At 34.8% G+C, this 20,010-nt stretch overlaps 1 protein-coding gene across 2 annotated transcripts in view; it reads left to right on the top strand.

The window, feature by feature from the left end:
* LOC117926587 (disease resistance protein RPV1-like) overlaps nucleotides 1-17,556 on the top strand; it is a 31,450-nt gene extending 13,894 nt beyond the window's left edge. The window contains exons 5-12 of one of the 2 annotated variants that reach the window (XM_034845739.1): nucleotides 3,002-3,086; nucleotides 3,303-3,365; nucleotides 7,277-7,434; nucleotides 10,939-11,011; nucleotides 11,099-11,158; nucleotides 14,292-14,405; nucleotides 16,625-16,876; nucleotides 17,086-17,556. In XM_034845739.1, the coding sequence (XP_034701630.1) occupies nucleotides 3,002-3,086; nucleotides 3,303-3,365; nucleotides 7,277-7,434; nucleotides 10,939-11,011; nucleotides 11,099-11,158; nucleotides 14,292-14,405; nucleotides 16,625-16,837 (766 nt within the window). In that variant the 3' untranslated portion in view covers nucleotides 16,838-16,876; nucleotides 17,086-17,556. Of the gene's footprint in view, nucleotides 1-3,001; nucleotides 3,087-3,302; nucleotides 3,366-7,276; nucleotides 7,435-7,584; nucleotides 10,132-10,938; nucleotides 11,012-11,098; nucleotides 11,159-14,291; nucleotides 14,406-16,624; nucleotides 16,877-17,085 lie in introns of those variants that run through there. The other variant, XM_034845738.1, reaches the window with a different exon arrangement.
* The last annotated feature ends 2,454 nt before the right edge of the window (nucleotides 17,557-20,010 follow it).

The raw sequence follows: 20,010 nt of genomic DNA, 5'->3' as shown, positions 1-20,010 counted from the left end.
GCAAGGGCCACCCTTTGCCTTGTCTTTAGTAGGTAAAAAGCCCAATGACCCATCAAGGGCCTCAAAAGGACTCACAAAGGACTTAGAGCCTTCTTTCCCAACCTGCTCCAACAAAAAGATGCTGCCACTTTCTCTAGAGAGTGCTTTCACCACTGTATAGTGCATAGAGGGACTCAACTCAGAACCCGACACCTGTAAAGCCTCTTCTACATTCTTCTCTTCATCCTTCCTTACTCTCCCACCCTTGTGTGAACAAACCATACTCTCTTCCTTGACCTTTGAATCCTTGCACCTCTCTTTTGAGACCACTAACATCATCTATGGTGAGATCTCCCACCAAAGTTAAATATAAAAAACTTTGCCCCATCCACTACATGCAGCTTTCTTGACACCTACTTGTTGGACCTTACAAGGATCTTAGCCCAGGTACATGATGTTTCTCCATCGCCTCCCCATCTATATCCAGAAACCACCACATGCATCCTGAAACTGCCTCAAGGTGTTTATTTGGAGAGTGTATGAATTAGCTCACAACATTCACTAAATAAGGTATATATGGCCAATTATGAGAGAGATATATTAGTTTTCCCACAAACTTCTAATAGTGTTCTTTGCTAGTACACTTACTCTCTTTTAGTAACCATAATTTGCAAGTAGGATCAATTGGAGTCTCGGTCGGTTTACACCCTAGAAATCTAGATTTTTTGGAGCAAATCCAGTGTATACTTCTTTTGTGACACAAAAATACCTTCCCTTGATATAGAAAACTCCATTCCCACAAAGTACCTCAAGGTTCCCAGATCCTTGGTCTCAAACTCTTTAGCTAGAAAATTCTTCAATCTCTCCTATTTAGCTGGATTATCTCTAGTAAGGATGATATCATTCACGTACACTATTAGTATAGCAAGCTTGCCATCACTAGAATGATTGTAAAAGAGAGTATGATTTGCTTGGCTTTGTGAGTACCCAAGCAATTCCTCCAAGTCCAAATAATCTTGCACCATATTGCTAATGCTTTGTGAGTTTTTGAAAGCTTTTGTCAATTATGCAAGATTATTAGTTACAAATGTAATCCTTTATTCTAATTTAGAGTGTCGTATAATTTCATTTTCCTCAATATTGTTTCTTTGTACCTAGAAAAATACTCACTAGTTTTTGCATTTAATACCTGGACCTATTACTAGTTGAATGGTCACCTAAGAGACTAAAGAAGATTAAACCTTTGTTGTTACACCACTCAATATACCAATTTTTCCAACAAGAAATCAGTTGCTTCTATCTGTTGGATTTGCTTAAGTGTTGATATGTTCACAATGTGATAAGCGAATGCTTATTGAGGACACATGTCATGATTACCATTTTACTACCCTTTACACCAGTTCAAAAGTAAAAGCATCTCCTCATGGCATGCATCTTATGAGTTTGGATAGTATTATAGGAGAAGATTTCTCCTTCACAAGCAGATTTTGTTTAGACTAGGTAGATTATGGACCTATCTTTGCTCATCAATGAGATGTTGGATGAGAAAGTTCACTTGGCCAGGGAGGGGATGGTATTTAAGATAAATTTTGAAAAGACATATGTCAAGTTGATTGAGATTTACTAAACCCTGCTTTGCAAGGAAAAGGTTTGGTTCTAAATTGACACTTTAGATTTTAGGTTGCCTATCTTCGATTAGTTTTTCTACGATAGTGATAGTTGTATGAAAGGTTGGGTAAAGGCTCGTAGAGGGTTCACACAATGGGATCTACTTTCTCCTTTCCTTTTTATTATAGTAGTAGATCAGAGGATATGTACCAAGATTAAATCACACTTTCAATATTTGAAAGAATAATTAAAAGAAAAAAAAATTCTTTCAATGTTCACATAGATATCAAGACTTAAGATAAATCTAATTTAGAGTATCCTGTTGGGCATTATTTTGAATTAAGACAACTCTTTAGTCTAGCTTCTCTGTTAGGTTGCTGGATTGCGAGGTAGTCCCTATCTTGTTTAGCGCTTATTTTACTTGGGAATCTCAAGGCTCCTCAGTTTTAGAACCTTGTTTTAGAAAAGGTTTCTTGTAAAACAGATGGTTGTCAAAGAGCCTCTTTGTCCTTAGGATGAAGAGCTACATTTATCTAGTCTTGTTTGCCTTATATCTGTACTGGTTTCCTCTCAGACTAGTATTCCAATCAAGATTGGCTTCTAAGATTGACAGAATTTGGAATTTTTATTGGTTAGGGAAGGGAAGAAAGAACTTTCTGTTTGTTTGCCTATCAAAAAAGGAAAGGGCATCTAATTGGATGGTATCAATTTTATAGGCTTAAGAATGAAGGGGGTTTGGGTTTGGAATGATTTCTTCAAGGAATAGAGCCTTTTCTATGGAGCTATGCTTGGGCTAGTGACACTGCATTCCATAAGGTAGTCAAAATTAATCATGGTTTGCACTCTGATGGTTGGGATACGAACATTTTGTCCAATGATCACATTAGGCCACGTGGAGAGCAATTGCACAAGGTTTCTTGAATTTTCCTAGTATATCCAATTCTTAGTTTGGAATGACTCTGAGTTTCTCTTTTGGGACGATTTGTAGTGATTTCAGACCCTCTAACCTAACATCTGTTGGTTTCAAGGTCTAGAGATTCTTTTAGTTCATCTTCTTAATATTTTATCCTCCTTGTGCCGGTACCTTAACTCCTCATTTATTTCTCAGACTAGGAGAGTGGTGATCTTATCAACTTCATTTCTTTGTTGCTTCTTGTTTATCTATCATCCTCCTTTTCCATTGAGGAAGTTAGGTCTTGACCCCTTTAAGGTTTGTCTCTTTGTAGTCCTCCTTATCTTAAAAGTATGAGATTATGAGCAGTGATCAACTTACCGTTGTTTACCAACCTTAAAGAATCAGACAAGTGGGTTTGAGAATAGATATGATCAGATAGTTCATGTTGACTATCATTGACGTGTTCATGTTTTTCCCCTCTCACACAAGTATTTTTATTTATTTATTTATTTTTTGCAGTGATGGATTCTTTTTTGCTGTGAAGGAGGTTTCATTGCTTGATCAAGGGGGCAAGGGCAAACAAAGCATTTATCAACTTGAACAGGTGAGAAGAATGTCATCTTCTCTTCGTCAAATATGGTTTAATCGTTCTTATTTTTTTAATAAAATTTTTTGAACTATTTTTTTTTTTTTTTTTTGTACATCATAGTTAACCTCAAGTCAATTGCATACATAGGTATTGCAGTAAAGAGCAATTGCTCATCGATCCGGGCTGTATTATCATGAGATTCTTTTTCTAATTCCTTCCTTATTGGTCCAGGAGATTTCTCTTTTAAGTCAGTTGGAACATGAGAACATAGTTCGGTATTATGGCACAAACAAGGTATGTTTCTTACATTGAGTTAGCTTCTTTTGTTTTCTTGTAACATATCATTCTTGGAATGAGCCACATTGCATTTTGTCACCTATAGCAAACTAAAATGAATTTTTCGTCATTTTGTGCTTGATCCTTGAGACAATGGGTGTTGTGTGCATTTACGTGTACCTTTCCTAATGGCAATGGGAAGATCAACATTAATGTCAACATCATCATGTGAGTCAAGAGGCGCAATATAATTATGTACCTCATTTCTGAGAGTTGGTTTGAATGTTTGGACTTGCATGGGTCTAGGTTCAGTCACCCTTTTCCTTGAATAAACTTGTAGTGGCTCTGTGGTAATAGGTTCCGACTCCTTTTCTTTTGTTCCAACATCTAAAATAGGGCATGTTTTAGCTATTTTGGGACTGTTGTAGCTATTTGAGGTGTGTTGGAAATTTCTAGACTTTTTTCATGATTTTTGGACTCTTTTTGGGTTCCATTTGAAGGTTCGGATGGGGAAGATTTAGGAAAGTCAAGCAAGAACATGTCCTTATCTTCCATAGATGATGTTTCCCCTTGAAGATAAGGAACTGAAAAATGTCCCTTTGTTTCTACAAAAGTGACATCCATGGAGACAAAAAAAAAATTTAGTTGGAGGATGGAAACATTTATACCAACAAAAACACACTTTAATGCTCTTGGATCCAACTTTCCTCGATGATAAGCATGAATATGATCAAACACGGGGCACCCAAACACTTTAGGAGGAAGCTTACTCGATGTATTGAATTGAAGAAAGAATGTTGTGAACATTTACATAAGACTCTTTAAACCCAAAACTCGAGAAGAAACCCTATTTGTTAAATGACTAGCTGTAAGAACGACCTCTTCCCAATATGTTTTTGGAACATTTTTTTGAAACAAGACAGCTTTAGTAACATTTAGTAAGTGACCATTTTTCCTCTTGGCTACACCATTTTGTTAGGGTGAATTGGCACATGGAGACACATGAATAACTCCCTCTTTTTGAAAATAAGATGAAAGTGTTTGATTGAAATAATCCTTTACATTGTCCAATCTAACACGTTTTATTGACACCCCAAATTGATTTTGACCATATTATGGTAATTTGGAAAAACAATGCTCACATCCGACTTTTGTTTTAAGAGGAAGATCCAAGTAATACGGGGTATAATCATCAATAAACGAAACAAACCAACAAGCTCCCAAAATATTAGGAACTCTTGATGGGCCCAAATATTACTGTGAATTAAAGCAAAAGGAAATTATGATCTTTTGTTGCTCAAAGGAAATGAGACACAATGATGTTTTGCAAATTCACTAACATCACAATGAAAAGTGTCTACATCAATATTCTTAAAAAGTAAAGGGAACATGACCTTAAGTACATTAAATGAAGGGGGGCCAAGTCGAAAGTGATAAAGCCAAATTTGGTCTTGATTTGAAGAAGAGGACTCAGATAAAAAAGAAAGGGGTAGTTGATTCCCATTGCCAACATTGCCACTACTTGTATCAAGGTAGTAGAGTTCGTTCTTTTCCTTAACATGCCCAATCATCTCTCCCAAAACTCAGTCCTGAAAAACACAATGAGTAGGGGAAAATATAACTCTACAGTTCATATCTTTTGTGAGTTAATAAATGGACACAAGGTTGGCTGAAAGCTTGAGAACATGTAAGACATTTTTAAGACTCAAAGAAGGGTTTACATTGACCATTCCCGAACCTGCAACAGTAGCTAAAGACCCATCAGCAATAGTTATTTTCTTATTGCTAGGACATGGAATATATGTGTTAAATTTTTCTGATGAATGTCATATGCTCAGTAGCTCTTGAGTCAATAATCCAAGAGCTTGAAAGGGACATAGCTGAGACACTAAAAGCATGAGAGAAAGGAAACTTACCTGAATGTGCAAGAGAGCAAACACCCATAGGTTTCTCCAATGAACCCAAATTTTTTTTCAGCTTTTCAATGTCCTCCTAATTCAATTCTCCAAGTTTCGTGTTGTTGTACTTTGATTGTTCCTCTCTAGAATTATTGGCATCAGCTACATACACTTGGCTTTGCTGTTGTCCCCCTTTAAAACCACTAGCACGGTTGATACCCATGGTTTACCATGAGGTTTCTGGCATGTCTCTCTCGTGTGCTGCGGTTTTTTACAATATGTGCACCAAACATTGTCCTTATTCTTAGAAAAATCACATCTACCACTGTCATTATTGCCACCCTGTCTCGGGTTTAGGCCTTTGAAATTACTATCTCTTGGTTTTGATTTAGCAAGGGCTGAACCTTCAGCTAGTTGAGAATCAATCATAACACCTCATCGTCCTTCCTCTGCTTGAATAATGGAGAACACCTCATTAATGGATGACAAATCTTCCTTTCCTAAGACTTGAACTTGAACTTGATCAAATTCAACATTAAGGCCAGCAAGAAACTCGAAAATCTGCTCCCTTTCAACAAACTTTCTTAACATTGCAGCATCTTCACTACATTTCATTTGAAGATTTTTGGTAATAATCCATTTCTTGCCAAAGACTTTTCAAGAGATTATAATATTCAATGACCGATCTTGTTCCCTATTTAGTGGTTGAAATTTTTTACTTAATTTCATGGATTTGAGTCGCATCATGTACCTCAGAATAAGTTTGTCTTATTGTCTCCCAAATCTCTTTAGTTGTGGTGAGAAACATACAAGTGCCACTGATTTCAGGCAACATAGAATTCCATAACCATGACATGATCATGGAATCCTCTTCAGCCCATTGGTTTAAGCTTCGGATATTCAGGCTATGGACCTATGCCGATTAGATGACTTAGTTTGCCTTTCTCTTTCAAAAAGGTTCGCACTAGTTGAGACCATTGGAGATAGTTTCGGCCATTCAACCGATACACTAAATTGATATTCTATAACTCTCCAATGGTTTGATGAGGCAAAGTTTCACCAAAGACGGCTATGGGTGTGGCAGAAGTCTCAGACATCTCTGACATAGTGAAATCCCAAAAATTGCAGGTAGAGATTGAAGCAAGAGAATGGATGAAAGATGAAAAATGAAATAAACAAAACACACACCAATGAAGGCCGAAAGAATTGGGCTTGAAATTAACAATGAAGGCTGAAAAACTTGAACTAAAATCAGCAATGAAGGTTGATGAAGAATGTCCAAAGTGGCTTTGATATAATGTGGGAGAAAGTGGTAAAAAATTCTTATTCAATCAGCTGTTACAATCCTAATTTATATCCTCTATTTACAAAGAAATTTAAGGAAAAAAATAAACTAATAATCCCTATAAATCATGACAATCTATATAAATCAGGGATTATTCTTCCTAATCTAATTTACAGCTATATACACTTTCTTAATCTAATTTACAGTTATATACAATTACATAAATGTATACAAGAGACCCCAATTAAGAAAATTCAGATTTCTAACATTGCATATGCACTGTGTACCTTTCTTTTTTTTTTTTTTTTCTTTTTTCTTTTTCCCTATGGGTAATATGAGAATATATTAAAGGGTGCAACAATGCACAAACGTAATATACAGAAAGCGCTCAAAGGTAGAATGAAAGCAAAGAGAACAACATGGGAAAACCAACCCGACACACCACCTAACACCCCAGAAAATCAGATTGTTCCTAGCCAACTCTCAAGCTCCAAAAAAGTGTCCTGTGGACCTTAGGTGAGCTCTTTCTTTGGGCGCTTTGTCATATAATATTATCATTGCCTATCAAAAAAGCACCATCTTATGGCTTTCTTCAACCGATGGGTTATATAATTCACTGTGTAACTGATCAATAGCTAAATTTTTCTTTTTCTTTGGGGGGAATTTTTGTCTTTCATGTTGTCATTTAAGTATTTCTTCCTTTATGATTTGGCTCTAATTTTCCTTTATGCACTTGATCTTTCCAGGATGACTCTAAACTTTATATCTTCCTTGAGCTTGTGACGAAAGTTTCACTTTTAAGTCTTTATCAAAAGTATCATTTGCAGGAAAGCCAAGCCTCGGTCTACACAAAGCAGATTTTAAATGGTTTGAAATATCTGCATGAGCAAAATGTAGTTCACAGGTGATACAAATGATCTTACTGCTTAATTGTTTGGTCATATTTATCTTTGCATTTATCTATATATTTATTTCTGTTTTCTTGTTTTCTCAGCATTTCTTTTTGATGTATTGCTTTGAACATGTTTTGATTATTTCCATTCTCTTGCCTTAGCCACCAAGATGTCGAATTAATATGCATGAACTACACAATACCAGGATGCATAGCTTGCTTACTTAGAGAATATCGGTTCACTCTATTGTGGAAGTTTTCCTTGCTGCAGTGTTTCCAAATTGAAATTCTCAATCTTATTGGAGAGTGTAGTTGTTGCCATTTGCTATTTAGAGTTATTGATGATTTTATATTTTGTTTTACGGTGTTATGATGCCAGAAATAGGCCAGATTTAGCTGAGAATGGAAAAGGGAACACACACACAGAGTGGACATGTGTTCATCTTTGATAACAGATTTATACTTTCTCTGACATGATAATTGCACCTGCCCTCTTTCAGAAAAAAGCAAAATGAGGAAAAAGGAGTTGAGGGCATGGATGTTAATCATCGTCATTTTGACATAACTGTAATGAGATTAATTTCTATTCAAAGACTTGTGAGAATATCTTGAAGTTGTTCTGTGGACTTAACATTTTTGAGTGGTAATTAAGTATAGAGCACAGTATATCCCAATAAGCTATTCCTCTCCTAAAATATATCGTTTGTTATATTTCAAGTTGTGATTTGGTTTATCCTGTAACAACTTCATTTGTGAATTAACTACAACCCCATCTCTATCTCTATTTGAGTTGCATCATGCAGTTAGCTGCATTAAACATCAATTTGTATTCTGTCAATGCTGGGTCTTGCTTGCATCCACGTCCACCTTTTTACTTTCCTAGGTGACTGCATTTTATTTCCCTTCAAGGATTGAATTATAAGAGGAAGAAGCACTTTCTCTCTCACTCAGTCTATCTTTCCCTCTCTCTGCAAAGAATCTCATCTCCGTTTGACTCATTCTCAATCTCCCTTCATGGGAACTTTCGAACCTTGAAATGGAATTGAAAATTGTTTGATATCTCTCTCTCTCTCTCTCTCTCTCTCCCATTCTCCCTGCCCTTATTTCTCACTCTCCCTTGGCCCCTTTCTTTCCCTATTTACTCATTTTCAACCTCCCTTCATAGGATATTCTGAAATTTGAAATGGAATTCCTTTCCCACTAACACTATGCCCTCTACTTCCCTAATGCCCTTATAGATTCATTGTTAATCTCCCTTCATAGGAACTCTTGAAACGTCAAATGGAATTGAAAATTTTTGGATCTCTCCCTCTATCCTGCATGCTTCCTCACCCCCCTCCCTCTTCCTTTGCCACCTCCTTCTATTGATTCATTCTCAATCCCCCTTCATAGGAACTTTTGAACCCTGAAATGGAATTGAAATTTTTTGGATCTTTCCCTCCCCTTCTCGCTCTCCCTCTCTTCCTCTTCCCTCATTGACCCGTTCTCAATCTCTTTTCAAGGGAACTTTTGAACCTTGAAATGGAATTAACAAATTTCTTGGCTCTCTTCCTCTCCTCTTTCCCTCTCTCCGTTTCCTTCCCCAACTAGCTTAATTTTAATCTCCCTTCATGTTTTGAACCATGAAAAGCAACTCTTCTCTCTCTTTTTCCCCTTCCCTCCACCCCCTCCTTTCCTTATTGATTCATTCCCAATCTTCCCCATTAGGAACTTTTGAACATTGAAATGGAATTTAAAAATTTTGGATCTCTCCTCCCATTTGTCCAAACCCACTTTTCCTCTCTTCCTATTGACTCATTCTCAGTCTTCCTTAACGGAAACTCTGGAAACTTGAAATAAAATTAACAAACTTTTCTCTCTGTCTTCCACCTCATCCTCTCTTCCCTTGATTAGCTCAATTTTATCTATGTTCATGTTTTGAATCATGAAAAGAAGCTCCGTCCTCTTCTCCCTCAGCTTTGCTTCTCTTCCTTTTCCCTTTCCTTTCATTCGTGACTGCTTTGATCATAATCTCCCTTCATAAGAAATTTGGAACCATGCCAAGCAACTTCTCTCTTTGCCTTCCCCCTTTCCACCGCAACTCTTTGTCCATTCCTCCTAGTGCAACTGACTCCACCTAATCTTCTTGTATGGAAACTTTTGAATGATTAAATGTTTCTCTCTCCCTCTGCCCTATCATCTCCTTGCATAATGTAAACATAGTATTACCTCACTTCCTTTCTTCCATCCTGCAGCAACTGACCCAATCTCAATCTTCCTTCATGAGAACTTTTGAACACTTACATCTCTCTCTCTCTCTCTCCCATGTTGTCCTTGAATATGTAAACATAGTACTTACGGAGGGAAATCCGTAAGGAAGCGTATGGGTGGGAAGGAGTCAAAGAATTACCTTGGAAGAGGACTTGGCCTTATGGAAGGGAGGAAAAAATGGGAAGTTTGGCGTTAAGGAAGCGTATGGGTTGATGAGCAGCCATAGTATCCCTTTGTTTCCCAAAAAAGGCATTTGGGTGGAGAACGTTCCTTCCAAGCTAGCGTTCTTTGCATGGGAAGCTACTTGGGGGAGGGTTCTTACCCTTGATAGGCTCCAAAAGAGAGGATGGCAGTTTCCTAATCGTTGCTACTTATGTGGTAGTGATGAGGAAAACGTTAATCATCTTCTTATTCATTGTACAGTGGCTAGTGTGTTGTGGGGGATTGTTCTTAGTCTGTTTGGAGGCCGTGGGTCTTTCCAGAAACTGTAAAGGAGGTGGTTCTCAGCTGGAAGGGTTCTTTTGTGGGTAAAAAGAGGAAGAAAATTTGGAGATCCATACCGTTATTTATTTTTTGGACGGTTTGGAAGGAGAGGAATAGATTAGCATTCAAGGGGGGGGCGGGGGAGTTAGCTATACAGAAAGTTAAGAATTCTTTTGTTTGTAATATATGGGGGTGGGCAAAATTGTATAATGGTGCGGAGCCTCGTTCCCTTATAGGTTTCTTGGAGTGGATAGCCTCCAGTTAAGGGTCGGTGGGTTTTTTATTCCTTTTGGTTTTTTTTGCTGTGAGGTCTTCGTCGCCTCGTATACTCCCTGTATGCTATGCGGCGTTTTGCCTTTTGCTAATATATGTATTTACTTATCGAAAAAAAAAAAATAGTACTTACGGAGGGAAATACAAGTTCTAAATCTATGTTGTTGTTTCCACCGTAGTTGACTACAAATCTCCAATCAAGTTCACTAAATGACTGTCATACAACCAAAGGAGCAAGTGTTGTGTCAATAGTGTGGCTTAGAATAGGAAATATATATTGGGTGAGATGTAACTGCAATGCTTTTGTGCAATAATCACAAGGATAGAACTATGGATTTGTGTGTGTGTGTGTGTGGTGGTGGTTGGGTTGGGGTGGGGGGGGGTGGGTGGGTGTGGAGAATATGAGAGGAAGATTTGAAAGCACAATTTTCTGAGTATTTTTCTTAATTATAGATTTTTTTTTTTTTTTTTTTTTGTTCTAAGACTAATCTTTTCTCTTTCATTTTCAAGGGATATCAAATGTGCTAATATATTGGTGGATGTACATGGATTTGTGAAAATTGCAGATTTTGGATTGGCAAAGGTTGTTTTCTTCAGTAGAGCTACAATCTCCATTGTTTCTAATTGCTGAATGATGTAACATAATATTTCTGGTTGTTTATCTTCTCAGGCAACCAAATTGAATGATGTAAAATCTTGTAGAGGGACACCATTCTGGATGGCCCCAGAGGTTTGCTTCCTTCCTTTTGATATCTTCATTTTTATGAACAATTCATGTTCTGAATTGGATTGAGAACTATATTTACTCAACTGACTTTCAGCATGCTTGTGATGCAGTCTCTGGAACCATCTTTAGTAAGCAATTTATGCAGAAAAAGAAGTGATATAACTCAACTAAATTATGAAGTAGTTCAGTTTTTTCTTGGAAAGTTGTTTCTATCAATTAATTGATTAGTTTTTATTTTTTTCAAACTGTTGCTCGGAGCTAAGGGAGACTTAGCTGATGTCATCTCTTATTTGCATTTTTCTGTCAATGCATTTAGATTTACCATCATGTATGAGGTGTTAATAATTCCACATAACCAGGTAGATGTATGGAATTGCAGAATTCTCATATTAGTCTGAATTGGTGATTACTTTTCTGAGAGCGGAAGCCTTGGCTTCATTATTTGTTATGAGAAAATCAGTCTAATACAAAAAGATTAATAAAAGGATTCTGCAGTTAGGTCCTAGTTAATTTACTCCATTGCCATCCTTATAACCAATCTTTTTTTAAAAAAAAAAAATTTATTTTTATTTTTTAGATTTTAATTTAATATTTTTTTTGTTTCTTTTTAAAAAATTTAATTCTTAATTTTTATTTTTTGTGATAGATAATATGTTTTTTTCTCTTTTTTCTTTTCCCTTTTTTTGGGCTTCTATTGGTACTCTGAACCTTGAAGCTCTCACATCCTCCCCACCCAACCCCTTGAGGCCTTGCCACCTGATTGGGCCTTAAGATCAACCAATGAGGTAATTGGTCTCACCAAACCTATAATCAATCTTTTTGTTGCTTCCTATATTTTGCAATCTTTTGTCAAATTTGTTTTAAAGTTGGAGAGCTATCGGTTTTAGTCATGGAAAACATATATTCATATTAAAGTGTAAAAAATTTACTAACAAGTGAGGCAAGCATTAGGAAAATTATTCATCTCTAAAGGGGGAGGTTAACTCTCATCAAGAGCACTTTATCTAGCATTCCTATTTATTTTATGTCTTTGTTCCATATTCCGAGGATAGTCAGATTGAGGTTGGAGAAAATTGAAAGGGATTTCCTATGGGGAGGTGGAGGTTTGGAGAAAAAGATAAATCTTCTGAAGTGGTCCACTATGTGTTTGGAGAAAAGCAAAGACAAGTTAGGGGCTCAACATATCTTCGTTAAATAAGGCGCTTTTGTGCAAATGGAGTTCGTGGTATGCCATTGAAAGAGGTGCCTTTTGGACATGATGATTAGTGACAAATATGGAAAGGAAGAGGGTGGGTGGTGTTTTGGTGAAGTTAGAGTTGGGTATGGAGTCGGACTTTGGAAATCCATTAGGAAGGAACAAAACACTTTCTTGGGCTTTTTTTCCTTTTGTAGCGGGTAATAGGAGGAGGATGGAGTTTTGGATGGATCAGTGGTGTGGGGATGAACTGTTGTGTGTTTCCTTCCATTCTTTATATACCTTAGGTGTTGCAAAAGAGGTTTAGGTGGCAAATCTTTGGGTTCAACATGGGAAGAGAGGTCATTGAAACCCTTGTTTCTCATGTTCTTTCAATGATTGGGAAGTGAATGAAGTTGAGGATTTATTTTTCAAATTGCAAGGAAAGGCATTTGATAGAGAGGGGGAAGATCAGTTGGTGTGAATGAACTTGTACAATAATAAGTTCTCTATGAGTCATTTATATGTCGATTTGGAATTGGGGGTTGCTGTGTTATTTCTAAGGTGGGTTGTTTGGAATTCATGGGTCCCTTCGAAAATTGACTTTTTTGCATAGGAAATGATTTGGGGAATAGTTTTGACTTTAGATCAGCTTCAAAAAAGAGGGTAGTCTTTGGTCAATAGGTGTTTTCTTTGCAAAGAAGAAGAATCCATAGATCACATCCTCTATTGTTGTTCTCTAGTTAGGATTCTTTGGCAATTACTGTTTGATCTCTTTTGTATTCATTAGGTGCTAGTTGCTACAGTAATGGCAACTCCTTTAGGGTGACATGGTTCTTTTGTGGGCAGAAGGAGGAAAAAGGTTTGGAGAGCAACTTCTATATATATCTATTTTGGATGGTTTGAAAGGAAAGAAACCTTAGGTTGTTTGAGAATAAGAAGCATTCAACTCAGTTTTTTAAGATGGTTTTTTTTAAAGAAATTTGTTTTCTTGGGTAAAGTTGTATATAGACATTGATTCTATGTCTTTATTTGATTTTATTGAATGGCTAGGTTCTAGTTAAGGGAAGGGGTTGTTGGGGTTCTTTTCTTGTTTTTGAGCTACGACACTTTTTGTATACATCTACTTTGGAGTGTCTTTGTGGCATTTTTTTTTTTAATGCATTTGGTTTTATTTATGAAAAAAAAAAAATTATGGTGGCAATTCAGCCCTTGCGTTGTTCAAGTGGTGAAGTTCGATAATTCCATGTAAGAGCACACCACAAATTTGAAAAAAAAAAAAAGAAGAAATAAACAAAAAAAAAAAATGGTAGCAATTCAATAAGCAGCCTAACATCCTCTTGGCCACACCATTTAGAACAACCTAACATTTTTGCATTACAGAACTACCATACCCTCTATTTCACTTGATTATTGATTTGGATGGGCTTGTTGTTGATACTTGTATCACCCATAACAAAGTTATAGCCAGACTATGGCATGTTGGAGTTGGCTGATGAGCATGAGCATGGTAATATTTTTGGGAACAAAGTTCAAGTTTAACTACTTGCAAGACTCTTTCAACTTTACTATTTCTTTCATTGATGGATTAATGGATATTTGCTAGTTTCTTCAAGAAGCATATTTAACTATTTTAAGTGGATATTGGAATCTTGGATAACATTTGGTGTTAAGTCCCAAAATGTGGACTCTTGAACTTTTTTTAACCCTATAAAGATGTTAAAACATTTGATCTGTGAATTTTCAATAGCAGTACGACATTTTATTCAAAAATCATATAGCAGTTGGGATCCAAAACTCAAACCCCAAGTCTAAATCTAGGCATCCAAATGATTTTGGAAAATTTACATTATGCTATAAGGCACAACATGCTCAAGCGTTTCTTGTAGATAGTTTGAGTTTATGAATTATTCTTGTTTCTTGTAGATAGTTTGAGTTTATGATTTCATTGTGTAACTATAGGTTGTTAACCGGAAAAATGAGGGCTATGGGCGTGCAGCTGATATATGGAGCCTTGGATGCACTGTGTTGGAGATGTTGACTCGTCGACCCCCATATCCCCCTTGGAAGATGTACGTATGACATTTCGTAGATATACAACATTATTTTCTTTAATGATTTTTCTTGTTTTATCCTTCTGTTTGTGCTCTTCAATCACTTGTTATTCAAATTGATGATATGGAAATTGGTTGAGTTTGGCTTTGACTTTGAAAATGCTGATGATTTTACAGTAAGGGTGAAGATCTGGGCACAAAGTCTACCCCTTTTTGAAGGATTCAACATAAAAACAATCTACACGTGTAACATCTCAAGAATAAAAACACTAAAATAAAAAATATATCTGAAATTATTTGGAATGGGTTAAGTCTAAGAGCTTCTCAGATCCACGCACCTTATCAGTTGGTGCTTATTGTTGGGTTGTATCACAAATTCCTAATTAGTATTAATTCCTTTTTGTAAATAATATTGTATAGAATATTTTCTAAGTTGATATATCATTGTAATATTAAACTTTTTTTTTTTTTTTATAGAATAAGGAAAGTTGTTAGGAATATCTCTATAAATATTCTAGGTTATAAGGGGAAAAAGTTATGAGATAGAAATGAGTTTGTAGAGACTACACGAAATAGATAGAGATGTGAAGAAGAATGGAAGATATCCGGTGTGGAGTGAGAAGGCTCGTGGTAGGGTATGGATACAAGGAGTGGGGAAATATGGGGATGTTTTAGGAACCCAATAGTTGTATTTAGTTTTGTCCTTTGTAATATTCTCTATTGTATAGTGGAATAATTCTCTCTCATCCGTGGATGTAGGCATGGTTGGTCAAACCACGTTAAAACCTCGTATACCATGTGTGTGATTGTTTTATCTTTTTGTTCTTGATCTAACATTGTTGGTTTCAAAGCTTCCACTGACACAACAAACTGGTATCAAAGGTTCCGCTGGCATAATAATTATCAACACATCGGTTTAAGTGGAAAGGTTGGGTTGTTGGATTTGGGATATATATAAAAAAAAAAGTTTCAATCTGAATCCATTTATTTTTGGATAATTGGCAATTATGAATTATATTTTTCCTTGTTTGGAGAATGCCACTCAATATCTGTCTTGTCCTGGCTGTCATGTATGAATACCATGGAATTATCAAATATTTTCTTTTATGTTATCAAACACTCCAATTTACAAGTGCCTGACTAACTAGGCTTGTATCATTGGCAACAACTTTTCTCAGTTGTCAGATGACATTTTGCAGTCACTCCAGATTTTTTCTTCTTTTAAATTTTAATTTTAAATTTCTTCTTTCGTAACTTCAGTTTGTCATATAATCTGGGTGAAGGAGCCTCACATTCCTGATTGTGTGACCTTCCCTGATGAAAGACAGTGCAGATGACACTGGAACTCATGGTAGCAGATTCAAAATCTTGTTGAATTGCCAATTGATAACGTTTTGAAACACCAGACATTTTATCACCGAATTGGAAGTTGAATGTTTCCGAATAAGGTTTTGACTTGATTATTGCTTGTGTTATCTAGGAAGCTCTAAAGGTACCCAGACTGCCTCTGGAACTTTTCTTTCTTGAAACTTGACCAATGACTCATCTTTGGGCTAGAAAACAGGTTTTACAGAAACATCCTCGGCATAAGGTTTGATATTAATTTTTCTTCCAGCTAAGTTTGAAAAGCAAGATTTTAGACTTGTAGATTTGCGCTCTTCCTTCAGATCAAGTACTTTGTGTATGCAAGTATTGACCATGCATCTTGCTTTGTGTTGTCCTGCATCATTACTCAACCTTATATTCCCTGAATGCTCTATTCTTGTATTCAGAAGATATGATAACCAGACTTGTGTTAATATGCTTCTTGATATTGCTGTTGATCTTGCCACTTAAGAAATCAAGTTTTAGTGTTATCTATGTCAAGTCCTATGCAAAGTTAATTGGGAGGTTTCTGTTTAGAGATGGGAATGGAGGGGTGGATCACAATATTATGTGAAAGAGAGGAATAAAAATTCCTGACAAAAATGCGTTTTTGTTTCCATGAGAACCGTTTTTTTTTTTTATATTTCTATGCTCATTTCTAATATAAGTAGACTAAGCCCAGTTATGAATGAAAAATGGAGTAGATTTCCAGTTTCCATTCCCATTCCTATTCCAGTGTACCAAACATGCCTTTGGTGTCTAAGGGAAAATAATTGTGTTGTTACCTGATAATCAATTTGACAACTTGGAATGCAGTCCATCTCTGATATTATATTTTGAGTTCTAAAAACGGAATATCTTTATATGGCTTGGCAGATGCAAGCGTTATTTCGGATTGGCAAGGGTGAACCTCCTCCTGTTTCTAATTCCTTGTCATTAGATGCCCGAGATTTTATCCTCAAATGCTTGCAAGTCAACCCTAGTGATCGGCCTACTGCTGGTCAGTTACTGGACCATCCATTTGTGAAGAGGCCACTGCACACTTTCTCTGGCCCTCAATCTCCTCGTTCGAATGGAATACGACCTTAAAAGCTTTTGATCTTGCTACAGAGCATCAAATACATCAAGGTAAAATAAAACACTTTTGTGGAGTAATTTCTATTCTTTAGCAGCATTGATCCTTCAGACACTGGAGTTTGTCCACTCCAGCTGGAGGAAGTACATCCCTATAGTATGCCTTTTGGACACAGATATTTGGGCATGATTTGATTTGTATCCGCCCCTATGAACTGGTTGGCTTGTCCTTAGGCTAATGCTATTAATTTATTTATCCTCAGTGACAGCTTCTTTGCGCTCACATAGCTATCACTTTACTTGGGATCATCTGGTGGAAGATTAGTTTGTGGCTGATATAGCTGGTATTTGACATGCAAGGATCATACACACGTAAAGACATGATCGGTCAGCCATGATGCCCTCCGGAGTAGAGCGGATTTTGTATAAAAAGTCAACCCCGTTGTTGGGCTTTGTGTTATATCCTCGTTAGCAAGAGGAAAAATTGGTGAGACAGCATTGTTTTGGAGTTCTGATTTCTTGGAATTGGTTTGCAATTAGCAAGGTAATTGTTTTGGGTAGAAGGGGTTGAGGGATGATGTTTGTATGGGTCAAGTGTAAATATCAATAAGAATGTGTATAAGTTAGCCAAAAAAAAGGGAAAACAAAGATTCTTCACATGCTTGTTATTTGTTGTATGAATTTGTTAATTATGTAGGAAAAATTAGCAAATAGGAGGTGTGTTCAATTTTTCATTTCTTTTTCTTTTTCTTTTATTTTTTGGGGGTTTTTTCTCATTTTTGTTTTTTCTTTTATTTCTCCTCCACTTTCTTTCTTGCCTTAGTCTTTCTTTTAACTCACTTCCTCTGCAACCGAACAAATATGGCAGCAACCATACACAGGAAGAGCAATTTGATGCTTGGAAAAGGAGTTGGTAGTAAGGATGTGCTCAAGTCCCCTGGGTTGGGTCGGCACTTATTCTAAGCTCAAGTTCATTTTCTCAAGTCCAACCTTAAGGGTATGTTAGGTTGTTGGAAAATGCAAAGAAAAGGAAAAAAATTATTAAGAAAAATGTTTTATTTTATTTTTATAATTGATTTTCGTATGAAAAATATGTAAAAAGAAAAATTATATATAATTAAAACTTTCAAATTATTCAAGTTTTATATCAATCACTTAAATTAAGTTAAATAAATTTGAAGTAGCAAATAATAAATAAATTTATAAAATAAGTTATTGATTTTAAATTTATTTTTTATTTGTTTTCACTTTTTCTTTTCTTTTATTTTTTCTTTTTATTTTTTATTTTTCGTATTTTCCCTCAAATTGTTCGGACACCAAACATGGCCTAAACTGATTCTTGATCTAAATAGTAATATTCAAGCTTTTGTTTTATCTGAAGTTTGACTTGCGATAATAAATATAAATTGAGGTTAGTCATATTAATAAGATTAATAATTATTGTATAAAATTAACATTCATTTAATTATATCTTTTACTTTTCAATCCACATTTAACACATGAAAACTATTGAAAAAAATATAGGATATGAATAACAGGATTAGGGCTACAAAGAATGAAGGTGATAAGAAGAATATGATAAAAAAAAAATATATACAAATAGTATAAATGTAATTATAAAGTTTTGTGATTAAAATATGAAAAAATGGGATAGAAGTACGAAAAAAATAATTATATTACAAAATAGATCATTAGGATAAAAACAATATGATTATGAAAAATATCAATAAGGTATAAAGAATATGAACAAGTATAAAACATGTATGTTGAATACTATAAATGTAGGTAAGATACGAACAAACATGACTAAAATATAAAAAATGTAATCATGCATGAAAAATATGGCAAAATTTATGCACATTGTGATATCAATACACATATGTTTACATGTTGATCCAACAGTACACATAATACATGTATTATTAATGCATATTTAGAAGATGATTTAGTGTGAATTGAATTAAACTTCGAGTAATAATAAATTATTAAATTATTATTAAACTTAATTTCAATGGTTAAAGAAACAAATTCTTAGGAATAAAATTAAATATTATTTTGAATTATTTAAGAGGAATATATACCGTATGTCATATTATATTTGAACTTAATTTTAATTATTATTAGACTATCGTGTTGCTTATTTACACAATTATATTTAATTTTTATTTATTTGTTTAGAATATTTATTTGTTTTTCTATATATATATAATTTTTGACAAAAAAAACTTATTATAAAAATAGTTGAAAAACAATGAGGAAGAATTTAAAAATTATTTAGGAGTGAGAAATCTTGAAAAAGTGTAATAGAAAAAAAAAACTCATTTTGTGATGTTTGAATTTGGAAGTCTAAACAATGAGATGTCTAAAATTGGAAGATTGGACACAATAAAAATGTCTAATCGTCAAATGATTAGTAGAACAAGAAATAATTTCAAACACCTATAATAGTGTCTAAAGTATAGTTTTAAACACTTTAAGTATGCTCAGAAGTATAGGCTGGACATTTATAAAACATCCCATCATGCAACACAAACAATATTCACAACACCTCTGTATTCCAACTCCAAAAGTACAAAAGGAAATATAAAAGATATCATAAAAGCATATCTTTGCACTTGTACCATTATTAGAGATGATTATTTGATTGTCTAATATTAGTAAGAAACATAACTTTCTTGATAAATTATGCTAGAGAGATTAGAAGAAGAGAAGTGAAGAAAGAAGAAGATGGTGGTTTGAGAATTTCATCAAAGGGTGTTTTTATCCTAAAAATATGTATTATTTAGGTGGATTTAAAGATCAATTTGGTGGATGCAAATATAGATTATGGGATTTTTTTTACAAAAAAAAGTATCCATCAATAAAAAGATTGAAATATCCTTGCAAATCAATATGCACCCATATTCTTCCTTTCCTTTATCAATTTCTTTTTTTCCAATCTCTCCACAACCTTAATAAATTAAAATAATTTTTTTTTAAATAAATAGTTTAAATTTTTTAAAATTTGAAAATTTTAAAATTTAAAAATACATAATTTTATTCAAATCCAAAACTTTTAATAAATTAAAAATAAAAATAAACTTTTTGAAAAACAAATTTAAGCTTTTAAATTAACTTCGATTTGACCTTTCAAGGTCAACACTCCCACATCATTATTTTCTTTAGACTTTTTTTTTTCATATGTTTCT

The sequence above is a fragment of the Vitis riparia genome, chromosome 12 (genome assembly GCF_004353265.1).
Source record: "Vitis riparia cultivar Riparia Gloire de Montpellier isolate 1030 chromosome 12, EGFV_Vit.rip_1.0, whole genome shotgun sequence".
Taxonomy (NCBI): Eukaryota; Viridiplantae; Streptophyta; class Magnoliopsida; order Vitales; family Vitaceae; genus Vitis; species Vitis riparia.
Note: the sequence above shows the minus strand (reverse complement) of the source record. Positions and strands in the feature narration are given on the sequence as shown.